Source organism: Lemur catta, chromosome 8 (assembly GCF_020740605.2).
Source record: "Lemur catta isolate mLemCat1 chromosome 8, mLemCat1.pri, whole genome shotgun sequence".
Lineage (NCBI taxonomy): Eukaryota > Metazoa > Chordata > Mammalia > Primates > Lemuridae > Lemur > Lemur catta.
In genome coordinates, this window is record NC_059135.1 from 84,404,329 (window position 1) to 84,426,960 (window position 22,632).

Sequence of the window (22,632 nt, forward strand, 5' to 3'; positions counted from 1 at the left end):
TCCTCCTGCCTCAGCCATCTGAGTAGCTGGGATTACAGGCACAATTCACCGCACCCAGCTCTCAAATATTTTTTAAGGGGAGAAGAAATCATGCATATAGTAAATGCTTCCTACGTACCTTCTTATAGGTAACTATTATATTAATTCATTGTCTTTTTTTCTTTTCCATGTTTTTATATTTTAACTAAATATGTTTCTATAAATGTTTAGTATTGTCTTGCAGATTTATTTGATATGTGCAGAATAATTTGGAAAGACTTGGAATTTCCCTCTTTTTGGTCTTCCAGTGGATAAACATGGTAGTCTCTTCATTTATTGATATTCTTTTTTTTAATTATAAAATATATTGGTATTCTTTTATATCCTTAAAAACTATTTTGTTTGGTTTTTGTTTGTTTGATGTTGTTGTTTACTCCCATAGGGATTTTTTTTTTTAAGAGACAGTCTTGCTCTGTTGCCCAGTCTAGAGTGCCATGGCATCAGCCTAACTTACAACAACCTCAAACTCCTGGGTTCAAGCGATCCTCCTGCCTCAGCCTCTCGAGTAGCTGGGACTACAGGCACGCACCACCATTCCTGGCTAATTTTTTCTATATATTTTTAGTTGTCCAGATAATTTCTTTCTATTTTTAGTAGAGACGGGGGTCTCGCTCTTGCTCAAGCTGGTCTCAAACTCCTGACCTTGAGCAATCCTCCTGCCTCGGCCTCCCAGAGTGCTAGGATTATGGGCGTGAGCCACCGCGCCCGGCCTCCCATAGGGATTTCATCAGCATTTTATTCTCAAAATTATCAAAGAATTTAGTACCATTAATGCTGGAGGCAAGCCACATTCTGTTTTAACTCCATATCTTTGTCCTTTGTAGGTAGACCCAAAGATATTTTAGCTGAATCAGGACAGCCTTGCCAAAGATCTGCTAATCTTATGGTGAGAGGGAAGAAATTGGCAAAGTATTTAGTGTTTTTTGTGGGCAGGATTTAACGTGTGCTCTTGAAAATAGACTGTTCCATGTAACAAAATTTAAAAGGGTTTTCTAAAATGGCCTACTTGGCCAGGTTGTGGGTGGCTCACACCTATAATCCCAGCACTTTGGGAGACTGAGGCCAGAGGATTACTTGAGGCCAGGAGTTTGAGACCAGCTTGGGCAACATAGCAGGACCCTGTATCTACAAAATATTTTTTAAAAATTAGCCAAGCATGGTGGCACACACCTATATTCCTACCTACTCAGGAGGCTAAGGTGAGAGGATCACTTGAGCCCAGGAGTTGGAGGTTACAGTGAGCTATGACAACATCACTGCACTCCAGTCGGGGTGACAGAGCAAGACCCTGTCTCTTAAGACCTGTCCCTTAAGAAAAAAAAATTAGCCTGGTGTGCAGTGTGCCCCTGTAGTCCCAGCTACTTGGGAGGCTGAGGTGGGAGGATCCCTTGAACACACAGGGGTTCCAGGCTGCAGTGAGCTATGATGATGCCACTGTACTCTAGCCTGGGCAACAGAATGAGACCCCATCTCTTTAAAAAAAACAAAAACAAAAAGTTACTTTTTAATTTTTAGTTTATGCTAGAACACCTTACAAAATTTTTTCTATTGGAAATGAGATTTCTTTTCCATTACATTTTTAAATTGTTACAGAATAAAGAACACTATCTGTTATCAATTTTTATATGTGCCTGTTTTTATGCAGCAGTATTCCTGAACTCAGTTCTAATAGTATGTGTTGAGTCTTATGTATTTTCAAAGTAGACAGAGAGGTGTGGTGTGAGAAAAGTTAGTGTAAAAAGTATGGATTTTGTAGACAACCTGCCTGAGTTCACATCCTGGCTGGTGTTGCAGCTTACTAGCTATATGACCTTGGGTAACTTGCTTATTCTCAATTCTCATTTGCATAATTCTACCTCATGGGACTGTCATGGGAATAAAAGAGTGTAAAATACATAGAATACTGTCTGGCAGATAAAGAGAGTTTAATCTCTCCCTATCTAATTCTTACATCGTATTTGCTTATTTCTAGACTTTCTTCTATTCCGTTGATCTGTGTGTCTATCCTACACCAATACCAGTGTTTTGATTTGTGCAGTCTTAAGTCTTGGAATCAGGCAGTGCAAATCCTACAACCATATCCTTCTTTTTCAAGATTTGTTCTGACTATTCTAAATCTTTTGCCTTTCCATATAAATTTTTAAATTATCTTATCAATTTCTTCAGAAAAGCCAGCTAAGATTTTGATTGAGATTGCATTAAATCTATAGATCGATTTGGAAAGAATTGTCTTCCTTAAGAGTATATTGTCTTCCAGTCCATGAATATGAAATAATTACTTTTTCTTCAGTCTTTAATTTCCCTTTTCAGTGTTGTCTAGTTTTCAGTGTTCAGTGTATAAATTCATCACGTCTTACTCTCTTCATTAACTTTTGGAAAGAATGCGTACTCTGTCCTTGTTGAGTGTAGTATTCTATAGGTGGTGGTGTTGATAGTGTGTTTAGAACTTCTGTGTCCTTGCTGATTTTTGTTGGCTAATTGTTGTATCAGTTGCTGAAATAGGGCTGTTAAAATCAATTTCACAATTTTGAATTGTCTGTCTCCCTTTAATTCTGTAAATTTTTGATTGATATATTTTGAATCACTTTTATTAAGCACATACATTATTGTAACTGTTAAGTCTTCCTGATGAATTGGCCCTTTTAGCATAATAAAATGCCCCTTATAACTCTGGTGATGCACTGTCTTGAAATCTGTTTTATCTGATAATAGAGCAATTGCGATTTTCTTATGCTTATTGTTTGCATGGCATATCTTTTTCCATCTATTTACCTTCAGCCCATCTGTGTCTTTATATTTTTTTTAATTCTGTTCTTTTTATTTACTTTTTTTAGAGACAAGTTCTCACTATAGTGCTTAGGCTAGAGTTCAGTGGTGCCATCATAGCTCACTGTAGCCTCAAACTCCTGGGCTCTGTGTCTTTATAGTCAAAGTGGGTTTCTAACAGATATCATATAGTTGAATCTTATTTACCTGCTCTGAAAATCTCTACATTTTAATTGGAGAGTTTATCCTGTAAACATTTGACGTAATTATTTGTATGGTTGGATTTGTATCTACTGCTTTGTTTCCTACTTGCCTCGTCTGCTTTTTATTCCTCTATTTTTCCTTTCCTGTCATTATTTAAAACGATTATTTAAATATTTTTTAGAATTGCATTTTAGTTTTCCTATTGATGTTTTAACTAAACATTTTTGTATTTTTTTAGTGATTGCTCTAGAGGTTATAATATGCACACCCTTAACTTTTTTTTTTTTCTTTTTTTTTTGGCTTGTTTTGACACAGGATCTCATTCCCTCCCCTTGGCTATAGAGTACATTGGTGTTACCTTATCTCAGTAAAGCTCCAACTACTGGGCTGAAGGGATCCTCCACCTCAGTCTCCTGAGTAGCTGGGACTATAGGCGCATGTCACCGTGCCCACCCAGCTAATTGTTTTGTTAATTTTTTGTAGAGACGGGGATCAAGCTAGGTTGCCTAGGCTGGTCTGGAACTCTTGGCCTCAAGCAATCTTCCTGCCTCAGCCTCCCAAAGTGCTGGATTATAGACTGAGCCACTGTGCTTGGCACCATTGTTTCTTATATCTGCATATTCCATCTGAGTGTCTTTTTATTGAAGTACCTCTTTAATATTTCTTTAAGTTAGGGTCTCTTGATTATAAATTCTAAAGTGTGCTGCACTCTTGAACGATAGTTTAGCTTAGTATAAAGTTCCAGGTAAGCAGTTGTTTTTCCTTAGCACTTTGAAATGTTACAGCATTAAATTCTGACATCCGTTGTTACCTATGAGCAGTTTGCTGTCAGTCTGTCTTTCCTTTGTAATCTGTCTTTTTTCCTTGGTTGCTTTTAAGTTGCGTCTTTATCCTTGATGTTCTACCAGTTCCCTGTGATCAATTTGACAGTTACTCATCTTGCTTAGTATTCAGTGTGCTTTTTGTCTAGGACCCTTGTCTGTTTTCAATTTTGAAAAATTCTTAGCAATTATCTCTTTAAATATTGCTTTTTCTGAAACGCCAATTAGATAAATATTGGGCCTCTCAACAATCCTGTCTCATATTTTTCACTTTTGTCTATGTGCTGTGTTCTGGATGAGTTGCTCAGTCCCATCTTGTAATGTGTATAATTCTTCAAAAAAGCCTAGTCTAAAATTAAGCCACTTTGTTGCATTTTTATTTCAATGATTATATTTTCCATTTCCAAAATTTCTAATAAGTTTTATCTCCTCTGTGCCTATTTTTGTTCATACGTATATTCTTTGGTGGCAATTATGCCATCACTTATATCTTTCAATAAATGCTTTATGAGACTCTCCTACAAAATACTTTTCCTATGTCTTGTTTTGGTTTTGTCTGTTGTTGTTGAGTGTTCACATGAAAGGGTTATCACATGTAAACTCACTGGACCATCTTGAGGTAGATGGCTATAATATAAAAGAAGAAAATAATATTTAAACAATGAATAGATGGTGTCGTCCAGCATAGTGGTTTTTGTACCATACTAACTTGCTGCCCAGTTCAGATTTGCAGTGACTAAGGCTCCATGGGAAGTTTTCTCTTCAGCTGTTGCATGGAGCAACAAAAGGTTCTGCTTGGGTACAGTCAAATTTGTACTGAGGCTTTTGTCATGGACTAGCTCTTGGGTAACTCCCTGTGGTTCCGATTTTTTCTTTTTCTCTTTGATTTACTTACAGATAGGAGCACTTTGCTAACTCAAGCTAACACCTGTTAATATTTTAACTGATTTTTAAGTGAATGTGTATAATACATTATTATATAGATGGTTTAGATAAGAACATATTTTTCAACAAACATAGGCTCCTGCAATTTCTAGAAATGTGTAGACCATTAAAATAGCCTGTTTTCTTTTTTCTAAAGCCGTAATTATAGATTTCTAAATGACACTGTCTTTGGCACTAACTGTGGAGACAATACAACATTCTCCCAATTTTTGTTTCAGTTCAATCTGCTGGTGCTTGAGGATTTCTCTAGATTTTGAGTTGTATTTGTTATCTGCTACCTCAGTTTCTCAAGTCATATAAACCTGGATTAAAAGAAACATTTTCGTTTTGCCATATTCTGCCAAATGTCGACATCTACACATAAGACTGGTTAACTCACCACTTAGAGTAGCCCTTTGTTCACTGCATGATATCTTATATTACCTCATCAGTATGACAGAACCACATCACCAGCCCCGATGTTCTGACTCTCCAGATGGACATCTGTCACCCCTTCCCTTTGCTCAGCCATAAAATGTTGTCCTTTATCTCTTGAGACCCTGGCAAAGCTCCTTCAACCCTCCCTTCCCCAGGCCTGCTTCTCCCGACACGTACAGGAATGACTCTTTCCCAGAGCTGCTCAGGATCTTCCAAGTACTCACCTGTCCAATTGACTATACTGCAGGCTGTTCAGTCCATAAAAGACTTTACTGTTTTACTATCAAGGCCACATGGTTTTGCACCGAATTTTTCTCTGAAATTCCTGTTATTTTGTTTCTTCAACTGGGTTTTAAACAATTTGGTATAGCAATGTGGAATCAGAATACTTTGAGTTGAAGTCTTGACCTGACAGCAGGTGTATAATTCTGAGTACAGAATCTACTCCTGTACAGTGGAGTTAACAATTAACAATGCCTACCTTGTAACATTGTAAGGATTAAATCAGACAGGTGAAAACTCCCCTACAGTTCCTGGCATATAAAATGTATTCACTGAACAGGTATTGTTGTTAATGCTAAGGGGCAGGGACCGCATCTTAAACTTTTTATAGTTTCATATTCATAGCATAATGAGTACATGGCATGTGCCTAATATAACTTACAAACTGCTTAGTTCCAGGAGTTCAGAGATGAAGCTGTAAATAATAAACCCAAGATAAAATGTATTTACACTAGGAGTTTTATTTTTACATTCACATCTGACAATGTTTTATGTACCTTTAAATCTGGCAATATGTGTATATATTTAGTTGAAAGACCAAAATATGATCCACAGGCCTTCTTTAAAAATAAGCTGTCTTGCTAAGAGGGGTAACCACCAGTTTGCAAAGTCTTAACATTTTTTCTCTGTACTCTTTCTTCAAATCTTTTTTTGTATCTTGACCTAATTAAAATGAGCCACCAAGCTCTTAGTTGCTGCCCCAAGAGTTAAACAGGTGACTACCACTGTTTCTTATGGATCAAGATACCATCACGTCCCTAGAGCAAGGAAATGGTCTATCTACTTTCAACGTCAGTAATCTTTATGGAACTCTTTTTCCAAATAACTTTTTAAAACCTTATCTCTTAAAGATGTTCAACTTCCCTGATAATTAATTGAAACAACAGTGAGATACCAAATCAGCAATGATGATAAAATATGCTTATTGTTCACCATAGGATAGAGAATCGGAAACTTTGAGCCACTGATGGTAGAGCCTTTCTGGCAGGCAGCTTAGCAGTATGTATCAAAATGTGAATATGCATATCCTTTGACCTAGTAATCCTGTACTCTTAGAATTTATCCTAAGAACACAGATGCACAAAAAAAAATGTGTACAAGGATATTTATTACAGCATTGTTTTTACCAGTAAAAAAATTGCAAACAACCTAAAATGTCCATTAGTAGAGGATGTATCCATATTATAGAATGTTAATCAGCCATTAAAAAGCACAGTACAGGCAGTCTTCGCTTTACACAATTGTGTTGAACTTTAATGACCATGAAAACCAAAACCATGCAAAGCAATGTTAACATCGAAAGGGTAAAATAAGATTGTTCCGTGATCTTTAAAAAGTTTTGTCAAACATTAAAAATTCCTTTACTGTTGGTTATAAGAGTATAGAGAAATGAAAAAAATAGTAAAACTAATTTAATTTAGTGTACTGTAATTTAAAATTTTAGAAACATTGAAAAAGTGGTTTATGCCTTTGTAAAGAAAATTTGCAAGAGTAATGTGAACAGCACTTCCCTTCTTGTTGTGTAACTTTCACTATGGAGTAACCATTTCTCCTGTGCTTTGGTGAATTGTCATATTCCATACTAAATTCAGATCAGCTTCCAACATTTTGACCTTTGTACTTTAAAAACCATGAAATATCTCTGAGATATTTTAATGTGAAGCTTTTTGCTCTTGTCACTTCCTCTAGGACATCATCCTTTCCATCACAGCCACTTTCCTCATCTATGTCAATAAGTTTGTCTTCATGAGGTTCCTGTGGCTACATATCTGGAGTTTGTCAAAAGGTAGCAGCGTCAGCACTCCCATGGTCAGATTTTTCTTCTTTAACAACATTTACGTTTGATCAGATTTCAATTCCGGAATTATCACTTTGTGTTTCTTTGCTGCACTGTCATCTTTGTTGGCTAATTCCCTCTTTTGAATATCTTTTTTGGTAAAATACCACATGGCTTCCTCAGTGGGAGACAAGGAGGCAACACAACTATATTTGTGAATGAACTAAATGTGTGCAGTGACCAATCACCAACAGATTTCTAAAGAAGCGATGACGGATTTTTAAAGAAGCTGATCACTGATCATGACACATACCTGTTATTTTTGGAGTGATTTGTGACCTGAAGAGCTAACAGTGAAGTTTGTATTTTATACAGTCACAGTTAATATTACCATTGTAACTGAAATTTGAACTGTGTTGGGGGACTGATGTAATTTAACTAAAGAGTATATTCATTGTCATTGAAAGCTCTTCCTTTGAGCTGGACATTCTCCATTTGCCCTTCCCCTTTCGCGCTCACTGCCCTTTTCCACTCTGCTGGTGCCCCAGGAGGCCAACTTCTACGGATGCATCAACCAAGCATCCTTCCCAATGGCTTCTAGTTGAGTTTGGTCTTTTTTCTTTTGAGACAGAGTCTCGCTCTGTTGCCTGGGCTAGAGTGCCGTGGCATCAGCCTAGCTCACAGCAACCTCATACTCCTGGGCTCAAGCAATCCTCCTGCCTCAGCCTCCCAAGTAGCTGGGACTACAGGCACACGCCACCATGCCTGGCTAATTTTATATATATATATTTTTAGTTGTCCATATAATTTCTTTCTATTTTTTTAGTAGAGACGGGGTCGCGCTCTTGCTCAGGCTGGTCTCAAACTCCTGAGCTCAAATGATCCTCCCGCCTTGGCCTCCCAGAGTGCTAGGATTACAGGCGTGAGCCACCGTGCCCGGCCAGGTTTGGTCATTGGAAGGCACTAACAGAATAGATGGAGGGAGAAGAGAAAGGTCAGGATATTTATTATATTTTCTTTCTTTGCTGGACCACATTTTGACAGTGGATGCTTTCCTCTCTTGAAGGTCACAACTCCCTCTCTACAACTATAGCTTCTTTTCAGCCCCCCATAGCTGCTCTCTTTGCTCCTTCAGGCCTAGAGGTAGTAATAGCTTCTTCCTACAGCTGATGGCGCTAGGCACTTCCCCCATTCCTTTCTGGTTTCCTTTACAGCTTCCTGAATCTTTGTTTATGGCCGCTTCAGAAAACTCTTCAAGCATACTTCTTTTGGGTGTGCTGTATCTTTCCCACCAGGACCCTGACCTAGATAGCTACTGTGTCGCACTGTTTAGGGAAAATTATATATATATATATATATATATATATCCAAATATGTAAATGCACTCAGAGATCTGAAAGGATATAAACAGTAACATTTTTAAGCAGTTGCCTTTTTCCCATCTGCTTTTAAAGATAAGTAGATCACATATGTTGATGGATTATTTGGGCTTCAAAATAGTTATTCATTTTTCTAATTTAGTCAAATTTATTATAGAAATTTCCAAATTAACTACTCTACTTTTTAACATATTCAGTCAGATATATCTTTGGATGAGTACTCTTATAAATTGTTCTAACGAAGAGTTGATCATGCAGCAATTCATATTAAGAAATTGCTGATCAGAGGCAAGTTTCTGAAATTAAATAAAATTAGCTGTTGTATTCTTTCTTAAATGAAATAACTCAGGACCTGCTTTACGTCCTAACAGGCTCCTGCATCTGGACTGTCACTGAGTCCAACTGGGGATAACTAACATTTCCAGTTTGTAGGAAAACCGTTGACATTCCCACTGAGCTTTAGTGCTGCTGACTGGTTATCGGCCATAGCCTCCACATGTCCAACTTGATGTTTCCTTCAGAATCAGACAATTGAATTTTCCAGTTGTGAAAAGTATCAAAATGCTAATTTTAATTTTAAAACTGTCACCAGAATATTTAATAAGACAACATGATATGGTGGGGCTAAACATGTATACAAAATGAATTTTAAAAATGCCTGTGTGGCTTTATCATTTGAAATGCTGAGGATTCTGGGGGACTTTTTTCTTTGTATTATAAGGTGATAGGAAAGTAAAACCTTTCCTGAATATTTTTAAGGAAATCTGTCATAAAAGGGCATCCTAAAGGAAGATTTGTTCACTGGAATTTCTGGTCTTTGCCTTTCTGTTTCTACTGTTTCTACAGCAGTACCTACAAAATGTACTGTGCTGGTTTGATATTTGCAGATTAAAGAGAGATTTCTTCAATAAATAACATTTTTACAGTGACTTACTTTTTATAAGACATTCAAAAAGTGTCACAATAATAATAATTTCCTAGTTTCTTTTCACCTTCGAAGTCCAGAATACATGGAACCAATAACTGTTGAATAGAACCTTCAAAGAATACTCTTTGATCCAAGTCCAGGCTGTAGTTCAAACAGCAAGACCCTGTGCTACTAATAGTATCTGTGGTGGGAAACAATGCCATGTGGAGTTTATAGGAGACCCCACTAGGAGAATCACAACATAAAGCCCTTTGGTTCTGGAGCAAGGCTACATCATCTGCAGCAGAGAACTATACACCATTCAGAAAAGGTCTTGCCTAGCTACAGGGCCCTGGTAGAGATAGAGCACCTGACCATAGGACATCAAGTGACCCTGCAGCCAGATTTTCCCATTGTGTGCTGGGTTCTGTCAGACCCACCAAGTTATAAGGGCCAAGAGCAATCCATCATGAGATAGTAGTTGCTACATTTAGGATTGGGCATGACTTGGGACTGGGCATGAGTAGAAAAGGGCCAGTAAGCTTGGTAATCAAGGACTCCCAGAGTTCCATGTCGGCACCACTGTTGCATGTGTTCTCCTCAGCTCAAACTTATGGCCACATTTTGGGGTGGTGCAGGTGGGAACAAAGGAGGCTCCCTTAAGACCAGCTGGCAGAAGAGGAAGAGGGCCATGTTTGGTTCAAAGTTGGGCTGACTTGGTAAGTGGCTGCTGCCGTTATACTAGAACCACTCAGGAGTGGCCTTGAAGGACTTAGAATCTTCCTAGTGGACAGTGCCTTAGGTTATCTATTCTGTATGGAAAGAGAAGTGGCCCAAGATAAGAATACACGTACATTTGTGGATATTGGTGAATGGCTAGGTCGATTAGAGGCCTGGAAAGAGAAAGATTGAAAGTTTAGGGATAAGGAGCCTTGCCAAAAAAGCATGTGGATGGACCTATGGCAGTAAGAACAAAATGTGAAGATCTTTGTATTACCTGTTAATGACCACCAGAGACTATCCCCCGTGGATGAGGCACTGGTGGTCATCAGTCACTGAAAGCCTGGCACAAATTCCAGGTTTTCCTTTTCTGCCTGACAGGCCTCATCTAGCAGCAGTATCCCAGGGCTTACAAAGTTTGATGCACCATCATGGAATCCCACACAACAACTCAGTGAAGCCATAGGCACAATACCATGGGATGTACTGATGGAGGAGGCTGGCTGTTGCCTAAACACCTGTCTGTGGTCTTTCACGCCTAACCACAGGCAATAACAAAGACTTTACCTGGCAGGCCTCACAGGGAAAGGTGCTCTCTCCACTCCAGACTCAGTGCACAGCCAGTGCACTGTGGTTTCTAAGGGAGTTGTAGGCAAGGACTCAGGGTGCCCTGGCCAGCCATGCTCTTCCCATATTTACATTCCTACCCTGGCATCTTGGTTACTGGGTCTCTATCTGAGGTCCTCTTCATGTGCCTCTGCCAAGGCCTCCTTACAGAGGGAATGAGGGAGAACATTTAAGACACTTTTCTCCACTCTGACTCAGCACCCAGAACTTTTCTATGCCTCCTCTCTCCTACTTCAGGGTCCATAAAACTGCCAGAGCCTTTTGCCCGAGCCCCCTACATCTGTGCCGATGCACCTAATCCACCACTGTGCCATTTCATGGCGGAAATGAAACTCAGGAGTCAGCGCTTTTTCCAGCTCTAAACTCTGGCTTTTATCATCACAGTAAGTGATTAAAGGCTTCACTCTTTCATTTTGGGCTTGTTGCTTTAATCAGCTACTCTGACAGCTCTCTCTCCCAGCTCAGCTGAGCTCCTGACACTGATCCTGTTAACATACTGTACGATCCAGGAGCTTCAAGTCTCATAGAGTAATAGAGGAGCATTTTGAAAAGAAACCTAAAATGTTAACAAATAATATTTATGTGTGGTACAATTTGAGGTGTTTTTATTGTCTTTCTTGCTTCTATTCCTGCTTGTCTTCAATAAATGTGTATTATTTGCAATTGCTAAAATTATAATTTCCTATAAAATAAGGAATCAATGGTTTTTGGCTCCCAGTAGATTATCTCTTTTTAGAGTAAATATCCTAATTAGGATCCTTCATTTCTACTTTTATATTTTGATACCACTTTACACTTTATGTATTTTGGCATAGTTGCATATTACTCTGCAAATTGTAGTTGTATTCATTCGTATCCTGCCTCCATCCTTGAGTTGTATGTTTTTAATCACCTTTCCACAAACATGGCTGTCCACTGCATGACACCCCAACTGAAGGGTGGACTGAAGGACAGCAGATGACTGAACAACAAAATGCACACACGTGATGTATCACAGAAAGAACCCGTACAGCCCAACCTCAGCTCTTTGTTCCTGTTTCTTCTCCTTAACCAATCAAAGAATATAGGTTAGGTTATTTCCTCCCTCCCACCCACGTACCCCCCAGTAGAAACAAGTGCAATTAACATCTTCGTATGTATGTATTTCTGGAGGATAAATTTCTGGAAGGCTACTCCTGAGTGAAAAGGTATGAACATTTTCATAAACTGCCAAATTGCTTTTCAATTAGGTTGTAGCAATTTAATTCTCTTACCGATGTACATAGTATTTTAATTTTAAGTGAAATAAGAATCTTAAGGCAAATAGATAAAGTTCTGACCTTAGAATTACAGGCTATAGCCTGTCAGTGGGAAAGGATTAGTTGAGCATTAGAAGGTTCCTGATGTCCCTAAAATCTCAGCCATCCCCAAACTTTGCTCGATTCATTCATTTATTAAATTTGCTATACAACTAATATTTACCAAGTACTACTCTGTGTCAGATACTGTGATAGGTACTAGTGATACCTCAGTGAATGGAACAGACAAAAGTCCCTGCTTCTCATGGACTCTTATGTTCTAGGGGGCCAGCACACTGAAGACTTTGATGTAATTCGTTCCTTCTTGACTCTGAGCCTCAACAAGTAAATTATTTCTATTATAATTTAGAGCCCAATAATTACCCACTGATTCACAAAGAGATAAAACCCATCTCCTTGGCTTGAGATTGAAAACGAAAATTTCATATCCCATTCTTCAAGACATAAAACGATTCATACTCTATGTGCAGTTGTGGCAGGCTGCACAGGCATGTGGGTTGACCACATCTTTCATCAGCCCCAGGAGACATCCTAGAATAAATAGCAGACCGGTTTGTTGACAGGTGGCTCAGAAAAACATGCATTTGCAAACAGTTCAGGTGGAACTAAGTGAAACATTTTTCTGATCTGAATGCAAGTTATTCTGAAGTAATTAAACAAAAGGAAACATGAAACAAAAAAATAAAAGCCCATGCTGCTCTTAGCTGCCGCAGAGAGGATTGTATGAATGATGGCAGCTTTTTAGAAAGCATTTAGTTGCACAGTATGTGGAAGGCAAGAAGGAAGGATAGTCTGATTCCTAGTATGACTTCAAGTATTAGAATGTCCAAGGGTAGGGTGTGGGGGGAAGGGTGGTTGTTATGTTTCTAATTAACAGGATAGAAGAGGAAAGGAAAAACAGGAAAGAAAAGAGTGAGGCCTTTTGAGAGGATAAGGTAGAAATCTGGTTAGCAAACTGCTTCCAGATACCTTGTAGATCCATTCTTAGTGCACCAGGGTTGTGAATACCCAGGAAACACTGTTGAGTCAGAGGTTCCTAAAGTACATACAAGTGGTGAAGTCCAGTAGGCAGACAGAGTCTGGAGCTGGTGAAGGGTTGAAGGATACAGGGCCTCAAATGAGGAAATACATACAATTGCAGATACGCTACAGTGCATCAGCAATGACCATTTTGGTTAAACCCTGTAAATATTAACATCTTGTGAATAGTGTATGTGTACGTGTGTGTTCAAAGAATTATTTGAACTTCTGTCCACCCTGTTTGGCATTAAAAAATCTTTAATATTTTGGAAGCCTCAAAAAATGGAAGTGGTCCAGGTTTCTTTTAATGTCTTGGAGGCCCAGAAAAAAGTACTGGTTGGTGAAACACTTTTCAAAGTCATCAGCTCTCAGGCGTTAATTAAAGCCAAGGGAGCGTAGGGGGCCGCCTTGGAGAACTACTCTACCAGGGAAAGAATTCTGGAATTAGGACATTTACGGGAGTCGCGGAAGAAGAGGCGCCTAGCAAGGATGCTAACCAGGGACGGCCGAAGAGATGGGAGAAAATTCAAGTGAAATGAAGTCAGGGAAAGATGGCCGAAGAGGGGAAGAGAACACCGGGTGAACGCAAGCTAATAGTGTGTTTTAAGAGGAGTATTAAACAAAGTGTCAAATATGTTGAAGACTTTCCTCGGTCAACACCACCAGAATAATTCTGCCAACTCGCCCAGGCACTGTTTATACGTCTCTTTGACTCTTTTACAGGGTTTTATCCAGTGCTTTACAGTTTATTTCCTCTGACTAGACAGCAAAAGCAGAAAGTTTGAATCTTAATCATTTTTCTCCTCCATAGAGCCTTACTCCTACCGCTCAAATATCAGTAGAATGATGTGAAGAACTTTTGAAAAACCACCCGCACAAGGCTCCGAGCTTTTAACTTGCTCCAGCAGCCAAAATACCCTCAAGGCACGGCCGCACTGCGCAGACGCAAAGGCAGAACCCCAGCCACCTCGGGAAGGGCTTTGCATTTGGCGCGAAATCCCCGCTCAGCGGGCGGGGCTCTGGGAGGAGCCGCCGTTTATTGGGCAGGTTTGGCGCGAAATCCTCGACCTCCTGTGCCACGATTGGCTCCGGCCGCTCCGGTCGGGCGAGGGGGCGGGGCGGCAGCGGCAGCGGCGCGCGCAAAGCGGCGGCGCACGGAAAGGGGCGACTCGTGGCAGCCGAGCGTGGCGGAGGTGGTCCTTCAGCGCTAGGCAGCTATGGACCTCGCGGCGGCAGCGGAGCCGGGCGGCGGCAGCCAGCACCTGGAGGTCCGCGACGAGGTGGCCGAGAAGTGCCAGAAACTGTTCCTAGATTTCCTGGAAGAGTAAGTCGGCGAGTGCCCTCCCCCCAGCCCCCGCGCCCTCCCCGCCGCCGCCGCCGCCTCCCGAGCCCGCGGTCTCCGGCAGAGCCGTGCGGTGTGGCCGGCGCGCGCTCGGGAACCGAGGGGTCGCGCGCCCGGGAGGGGTCGCCCTTCCCCACCCCCAACTTCAGGCTTCCGGCTAGGGGGCCGCGAGGGGCCTGGGGACTTTCGTGAGTGGAAACCATCTTGAGCTCTTCCTCAAACCCTTGTAGTGCCCGGTCCCCTGTGGTCAGCGCTTTGCTTCAGTATTTATCGCACCTGACCCGGTGATGACGAGTAACTGGTCCAGTGGGCCGCCTGGCGCGGCGGGGTGGAGCGGGAGGCGGAACTGGCAGTGAACCCTGGCAAGTCCCTGTTGGACCAGACGGCCAGGAGCCTGGTGCTCGGGGCACCCGGGGCCCGGGCCACCCTTGGAGCTTGTGTTGATGAAAGTTTTAGCGTGAACGTGATTCGATAGCTGCTCCGGGGCCGGGGGGAGCCCTGCCCTGCTAAGCTTACCTAAACATACCCCCTGCTCTGCGTTCCTTTCTCTCGCTGCATCCCTCCATTGCTTTCCTTCGCCTCCTCCCGTCTTGCCTTCTAGGCTCCTGGCCTCTCAGAACCCCCTTCCCTGGCTTGTTCCACCCACTAGTTACTTTTCTTAGATAGTGCAGATATACCACTGCTCTCCCTTAGAATGTGGACTCTGCTGCCTCCAGGATGAAGTGTGAACACTTTGAAATGTCTTATGAAATTATATTTATTATGGCAAAATATACATAGCACAAATTTACCATTTTAACCATTTTCAAGTGTACAGTTCAGTGTCATTAAGTGTGTTCACCTTGTGCAGCCATCACCCCTCTCCATCTCCAAAACACTTTTTTTTTGTCTTTCCAAAGTGAAACTCTATGCCTATTAAACACTAATTCCGTTTTCCCAGCCCCAGGCACCACCATTCTACTTTCTGTCACTATGGGTTTAACTACTCTAGGTGCCTCATATAAGTGGACTCATGCAGTTATTTATCCTTTTGTGTTTGGTTTATTTCACTTAATATAATGTCTTCAAGGCTCACCTATGTTGTAGCATACGTCAGAATTTCCTTTTTAAGGCTAAATAAAATCACATTGTATATACAGGTTGAGTATCCCTTTTCCAAAATGGTTGGGACCAGAAGTGTTTCAGGTTTTGGATTTTTTCAGATTTTGGAATATTTGCATTATACTTAACCACTTGCATCCTTAATCCAAAATGCTTCAGTGAGTACTATTTCCTTTGGAAATCATGTTAGCACTCAGAAAGTTTTGGATTTTAGAGCATTTCAGATTTTAGAATTAGTGATACTCAACCTGTAAATATACTGCATAAATTGCTTATCCGTCTGTCAATGGTCAACAGACATGACTTGCTTCTACCTTTTGGCTATTGTGAATAATGCTGCTGTCTTATGAAATTTTGATATGCTTAAAACCATAATTTAATTTCTATTTCCCTACCTTTGGCAATGTTATTCTTTGCCTGGCAGCTCCTCATCCTTCAAAACCCAGCTCACACCTTTGTAAAACCTACAAACCTTTTTGGGCAGCCCTAATCCTTTTTCTGTTAGGTTTCCCGAGTGCCATTTTTTATACATCTATGGCAGTGTGACTTATTACAGCTTTACTGTCAGCCACTTCATCTGGAATGTGAATCCCATCCTCAGCCCCACCTAGCCACCACACCACATTACAAAGGTCCTCAATAAATGCTTCATTTCAACAAATAAAATAAGTGCTTTCACTTTACCTTTCAGCTAGATGCTGGGGATAATGATAAACAAGATAAATAATCCTTGTACTTTTTTTTTAAGTGCCAACTGCCTCTCACAAAATCAACTTTAGTTTGCCATTGCTTATGAAATAAAGTTCAAATTCTTCACCATTCTTCGCAGTTTCATCTTCCAAAACCAGCCTCAGTCATCATCCACAGTCCTCCTATACCTTCTCTGACTTGGCTACCTACTTGCAAACATCTGTAACCAGTCTCTCTACTACCTGTTTTTCTTTCAAATTTTTAACTCTTTCACAGGCTGAATTTCAGTGCCACCTTTTATATGTATGACTCTTCTAGATGTTCCTATAGGCAGAATTAGTTTATATTACCGTACCACATTTCTTGTCCTTGTTAGTAGGAACATCTTTCTTACCTGTCTTGTTTACATTGTCTTTCTCCTTAGACAGGTAGATTGTCAACCCTAGGACAGGGACAACACTGCCATTTTCAGCTTCGGGTACCTTTGTCATAGTGCTTTGTACATAGACAATGTTTAATATTTAGAAGAGTCAGAACATGCTGTTTTTTGGAGAAGGAATTGATGTTTTCCTCAAAACTAATCTGTATATTATTTAAAAGAACAGAAACTAAGTTTGTCTGATATTCTGCTTGGCCTTTTGAAGAAAAAATGCTAGCTTTGTGTAATGTGTATATGTTTCCATTTTCCTGAGGTCTTGGGCAGTGAAGCACCTCATTTCTGTGTATTCTTATTTTTATTCTGCTTTTTAAATCTGTGTTTTCAAATTCCCTATGGAAATTGAAACTTTGGGTTTTAGCCTGAATTTCCTGATTTAACACTTGCCAATCTTAATTACAAATAACAGTAATGAAAGAACAGTTGGTATTTGTTGGTTGGAAAATGTTAGGTCATGAAATTTAGTTTGAAATCCAGAAACCCAATTTTCTTTTATTCCCAGTGTTGTGCAAATCACTTTACAGACATTCTCTAATTTAATATTCACAGCAATTTTATGAGATACAGTGATATCCTAACCTGTTTAAAAAAAAAGAGAGAGAGAATGTTTAGAGGGGATAATTTGCTCCAAGTTGCAGAACTACTAAACATGGGTCTCTCTGACCCTAAAGCTGACCATCTTTAACCAGTATACTGAATTATCGGGCATTCAGATTCGTTTTACTGCCTATTTCCTTGATTAGTCTGACTTGCATGTATCCACAGGTTCCAGAGCAGTGATGGAGAAATTAAGTACTTGCAGTTAGCAGAGGAGCTAATTCGTCCTGAGAGAAACACTTTGGTTGTGAGTTTTATGGACCTGGAACAATTTAACCAGCAACTTTCCACCACCATTCAAGAAGAGTTCTATAGGTATGGGTGTATGAATCTTCTTTACTTTGAACAGGGTTGGAACCTGAGAAGGGCAGCTGTCGCAGTTACTTCCTTCTGAGAGGCCTTTTGATACTGCCAGTGGTCATTTTAGTCGTACTCTGAACTTAATGTAGGCCTTTGTAGAGCTGAATTTTTTTTTTCATATGCAACTGTTTAAAATCTGCTTTTCCCAAGAGGAAAACTGTACTTATTTTTGACAGGCACTTAGTGCTATTGTTATGTCGTTTGATTAATCCTTTTCCCCCTCAGGAATAGGTGTTTGTGTGGGTCCTATGCTTGGACCAGGGATGTCTTTACAGCAAACTGTTGTTCTTCTTGTTCCTTAAAGTTCAAATTGTTTTTCCAATTGTGAAAGTAATGTGTGTATATTATAGAAAATTTAGAAAATAGAGAAAAGTAGAGAGAATTAAATCATCTTCACACTTGCAATCCCACCACTTATTGATAAAACCACCATTAGCAAGTCTGCTGCAACAAGAACCTTCCAAGTTTACAAATGCAGAGTTTTGTAAGGATCTTCTGTCACATTTTGATGTCCTTCTGTATGTCTGTAATTATTCAATGTCATATAAAATTTCTTGAAAACATTTTGTAGCTCTAATAGGCCGGGCGCGGTGGCTCACGTCTGTGATCCTAGCACTCTGGGAGGCCGAGGCGGGTGGATTGCTCGAGGTCAGGAGTTCGAGACCAGCCTGAGCAAGAGCAAGACCCTGTCTCTACTAAAAATAGAAACAAATTATCTGGCCAACTAAAAGTATATATAGAAAAAAATTAGTCGGGCATGGTGGCGCATGCCTGTAGTCCCAGCTACTTGGGAGGCTGAGGCAGGAGGATCGCTTAAGCCCAGGAGTTTGAGGTTGCTGTGAGCTAGGCTGATGCCACAGCACTCTAGCCAGTGCAACAGAGTGAGACTCTGTCTCAAAAAAAAGAAAGAAAGAAAACATTTTGTAGCTCTTATAGTATTTTTTGGTAGAAAAGTGTTTAGAGATTATGTTTAATAACTTAGGCTTTTGTTTTGTTTTTGTGATATACAACAAGAAACATCTTTGTGCATGAATCTTTGTTTGCATTTGGACTAAATAAATGTGACAATCTGTGGATATATAATCAGGTTAAAATAAACATTGTGGACAGTCACGAAAGAGAAATGAAGACCCAGGGATAAGGAGAGACAGTCCTGGTGTTTTCCTGGTAGATTGGGAGATGGAAGGACTTGTCTCAATGTTTCTAGTCATAGTTGTCCATCAAGAGCAGTTGGAGGGATAAGCAGCAGAGTTTATTTTGAAAGCATGTCGAGGTAAAAGCTGTGTTACTGACAAGTGAGAGATGTAGAAAATCATGCCTGGTGGTAGTAGTGGCTGTGCCCTACCTCATGCACAAGACACACAGCAGTTCTCTCTACTGAAGGTAGCTCTTTTTCAGAAGACTTTCAGATCCTACTGCTTAAACAAGTCAAGCTGCAGCAGCTGTTGGGAACTTATATCAAAATGGCATGCACACTTGAGTCTAGCCAGTCAAATGGAGCTTTTTGCCAATTTACTCTCACATTAGTACACAGACTTCTCCCTTGTCCTCATCCATTTCTTATCAATCAAGAATGAAACAAAAAATAAACTAGGACTCGACACCAAACAGGAGGCTGCCTTATTAGGTTGTAAGACCGTCCAGAGAAAACCCAAAGTATTGATCATAATACTGACAATGTGATTGTTCAGGTAAAATCGTTTTGGACAAAGGACTCGCCTACAGTGTGTGGGTGTTAAATGATAAAGATAATTGATATTCAAGTATGGTGTTTTATCTTTGGTGTTTCTATTTGTGGTAAGATAGGACAGGATTGAATGAGGCTTCTATACCTAGACTAGATAACAGAGAAGTGTCATGCACAGTTAGTTCTAAAGCTTGATTATAACCAGATGGAATTCCTTAGTCTCAGCTGTTGGCAGGCATGAAAAGGGTAGGAGGTTTTGATAGACCTCTAAGATGTCAGTTGACTTTTTTTGATATTTTTTTCTGTTTATTTTTTAGAGTTTACCCTTACCTGTGTCGGGCCTTGAAAACCTTCGTCAAAGACCGTAAAGAGATCCCTCTTGCCAAGGATTTTTATGTCGCATTCCAAGACCTGCCTACCAGACACAAGTAAGAAAGCCTTCTTTGGAAGAAAAGGAATTCACCCAATAGTATAGATACCACTTAATTGACAGAAAACTTGGGAGGTTACCTCCATCTGCTACTAGCTGGCTCTTTAATATCACACTTTATCTCACTAGGCCCAAGTTTTCTCATCTGTAAAATCCTACAGCTTAGGTTTTCTACCTAAATCATGCAACAGGTAGGTTGTTGCTGCAAAATTACTTTTTCATGGTTGGTAGCGACAAGAATTGTAAAAAGAGTACTTAAGAAATTGATGCTGTGAAAGAGTTACCAGTTACCCAGAAAGTTTAGTTTTGGAGAAACATGTTTTCAATGGAGATGGGATTGGAAGTAAGTGAAGTGAAGCAGATTCTTTGGATTGTCATATTTTAGGGCACCTTTAGGGGAGTTTGGGGGAAAAAATTGGTCAAATGAGAAAATACGAAAAATGTCAACAATTGCAGAAATTCATGAATCCTAATCTGTTTAAAAAAAGAGAGAGAATGTTTAGAGGGGATAAATGATTTGCTCTTTGGAAATTTTTCTCAGCTTAAATGCATAATTTTCAAACACCCCTTTAGCAGTTATTTCAAGATAAATTTACTGGAAGAAATTGAAGCGACATTTTGAAAACTTAAACTACTAAAAGTATTTTACAAAATTACCTGATTATTTCATGTAAAATAGATTTAGAAGTAATGAAATGTTTCTGAACTTCTGAGTATAAAATTTTTTTCCATGATAACTTTATTATTAAAGTAACACATGCTTTTTTAGAAATGGTAGGTAAGCAAAAATGTACTTGCATTTAAAACCAAACTGGGATCATTCTGTTTTATAATTTTAATTTTTGTTTCTTTGGTGTCCTTTATTTAGTTTATATTTACTCATTTATATATTTTGTGGTGAATGCACATACATTGTATAATTTAGGAATGGGCATGTTGACTAAATCGTTCTTACAGGAGAATCCAGAGAATACCTTGTCTCTTAATTTTTCTTAAGCATAAACTATTATTGAATACCTGCTTGTTACGATGGAAAGATCCTCTTATTGGGAAATGAATATTTCCTGATGGGACATTTGTCTTTAAACAGGATTCGAGAGCTCACCTCATCCAGAATTGGTTTGCTTACTCGCATCAGTGGGCAGGTGGTGCGGACTCACCCAGTTCACCCAGAGCTTGTGAGTGGAACTTTTCTGTGCTTGGACTGTCAGACAGTGATCAAGGATGTAGAACAGCAGTTCAAATACACACAGCCGAACATCTGCCGAAATCCAGTTTGTGCAAACAGGAGGAGATTCTTGCTGGATACAAATAAATCAAGATTTGTTGATTTCCAGAAGGTTTGTATTTACTTCTGTTTGGATCAGATTCAGCCTATGCTAATAATTGACTCGTTGGCCCTTGCAGTAGCTTATTTAATGGTAAACTGAATTTTTATGTAAATTAAACATTATCAGAAGTGACCACTGACTTAAGCCCAAAACTTTTAATGTAAATTTCAACTGTCAGTATATACATGTGTTTTGGCCTTTAATAACTTGGAATGGAAGGTCCTTCAGACTGCCAAGATGTGTTTATCAAAGAACAAGCAATAACTACATTATCATTATTGTGAACTGGAGTTAAGAAAATTTTGAAGAAGTATCAACTTCTTAGTGTAAGACTTCAATTTGGTGGAAAGGAAGGAGGAAGACATGAATAAAAGGATAGTCTAGGATGGAAACAATGAGGATTATCGTGATTGAAGTAAAGGAACAAAATTGGAAATCATTTGAGAGATGATTTGATATGAAGCCTGAAGGTACTTAGACCCTTAAACCTCAGGCTGAGAAGTTTGATCTTTAATAAGTAGTGGGAATACATTTGGAGGTGGGGTGGGTTTCTTTCTTTTCTTTTTTTTTTTTTTTTAAGAAACCTAATAGGACAGTGGTATATAGTATTTAACAGAAACTAGTAGACACTTGTAGTTATCTGTGTGAGAGGTGATAGGTGGAAGCAGTAAGAATGTGATAACTTTATGGGGTGTGCAAAGAGGAAAGAAAAGTTGCAGCAGCTTAAGTATGGAAAATAAATAATAATAAATTCAGTCTTTAGTCCTTACTTAGCTTTCTTATATTAACCTTATAACTTACAAGAACCTTGTAAGAAGCACATATTCTACCAATAGCTTTGAGTGAGAGATGATTTATATTTTTAAAAGAACATGATATAACAGCCAAATATAAAGTATGAATTTAGATTGGGTCTTGGTTTGGGAGAAAAAGCACAACTGTATAAAGGACGTTCTTGAAAATTGAGACGTTTGAAAATGGACTAGATAATAGAAAATAAGTAATTTTATGGAATTAAATAGTTTGATTCTCTTGGTTGTGATAACGGTATCATAGTTACATAGGAGATTGTCTTTATTCTTAGAGATGAGTGCTAAAGTATTTAGGTGTGGTTTTTTTTTTTGTTTGTTTTTTTTGTTTTTTTTTTGGTTTTTTTTTTTTTTTTGAGACAGAGTCTCACTTTGTTGCCAGGGCTAGAGTGAGTGCCATGGCATCAGCCTAGCTCACAGCAACCTCAAACTCCTGGGCTTAAGCGATCCTACTGCCTCAGCCTCCCGGGTAGCTGGGACTACAGGCGTGCGCCACCATGCCCGGCTAATTTTTTCTATATATATTTTAGTTGGCCAGATAATTTCTTGCTATTTTTTTTAGTAGAGACAAGGTCTCGCTCTTGCTCAGGCTGGTCTTGAACTCCTGACCTTGAGCGATAGGTGTGATGTTTCTTGATGTTTACAAC

At 39.5% G+C, this 22,632-nt stretch overlaps 1 protein-coding gene across 2 annotated transcripts in view; it reads left to right on the top strand.

Annotated features, from left to right (window-relative positions):
* Nucleotides 1-22,632, top strand: part of MCM6 (minichromosome maintenance complex component 6) — a 44,044-nt gene continuing 21,412 nt past the window's right edge. The window contains exons 1-4 of one of the 2 annotated variants that reach the window (XM_045559269.1): nt 1-128; nt 17,537-17,683; nt 19,733-19,843; nt 20,936-21,185. In XM_045559269.1, the coding sequence (XP_045415225.1) occupies nt 91-128; nt 17,537-17,683; nt 19,733-19,843; nt 20,936-21,185 (546 nt within the window). In that variant the 5' untranslated portion in view covers nt 1-90. Of the gene's footprint in view, nt 129-14,301; nt 14,527-17,536; nt 17,684-19,732; nt 19,844-20,935; nt 21,186-22,632 lie in introns of those variants that run through there. The other variant, XM_045559268.1, reaches the window with a different exon arrangement.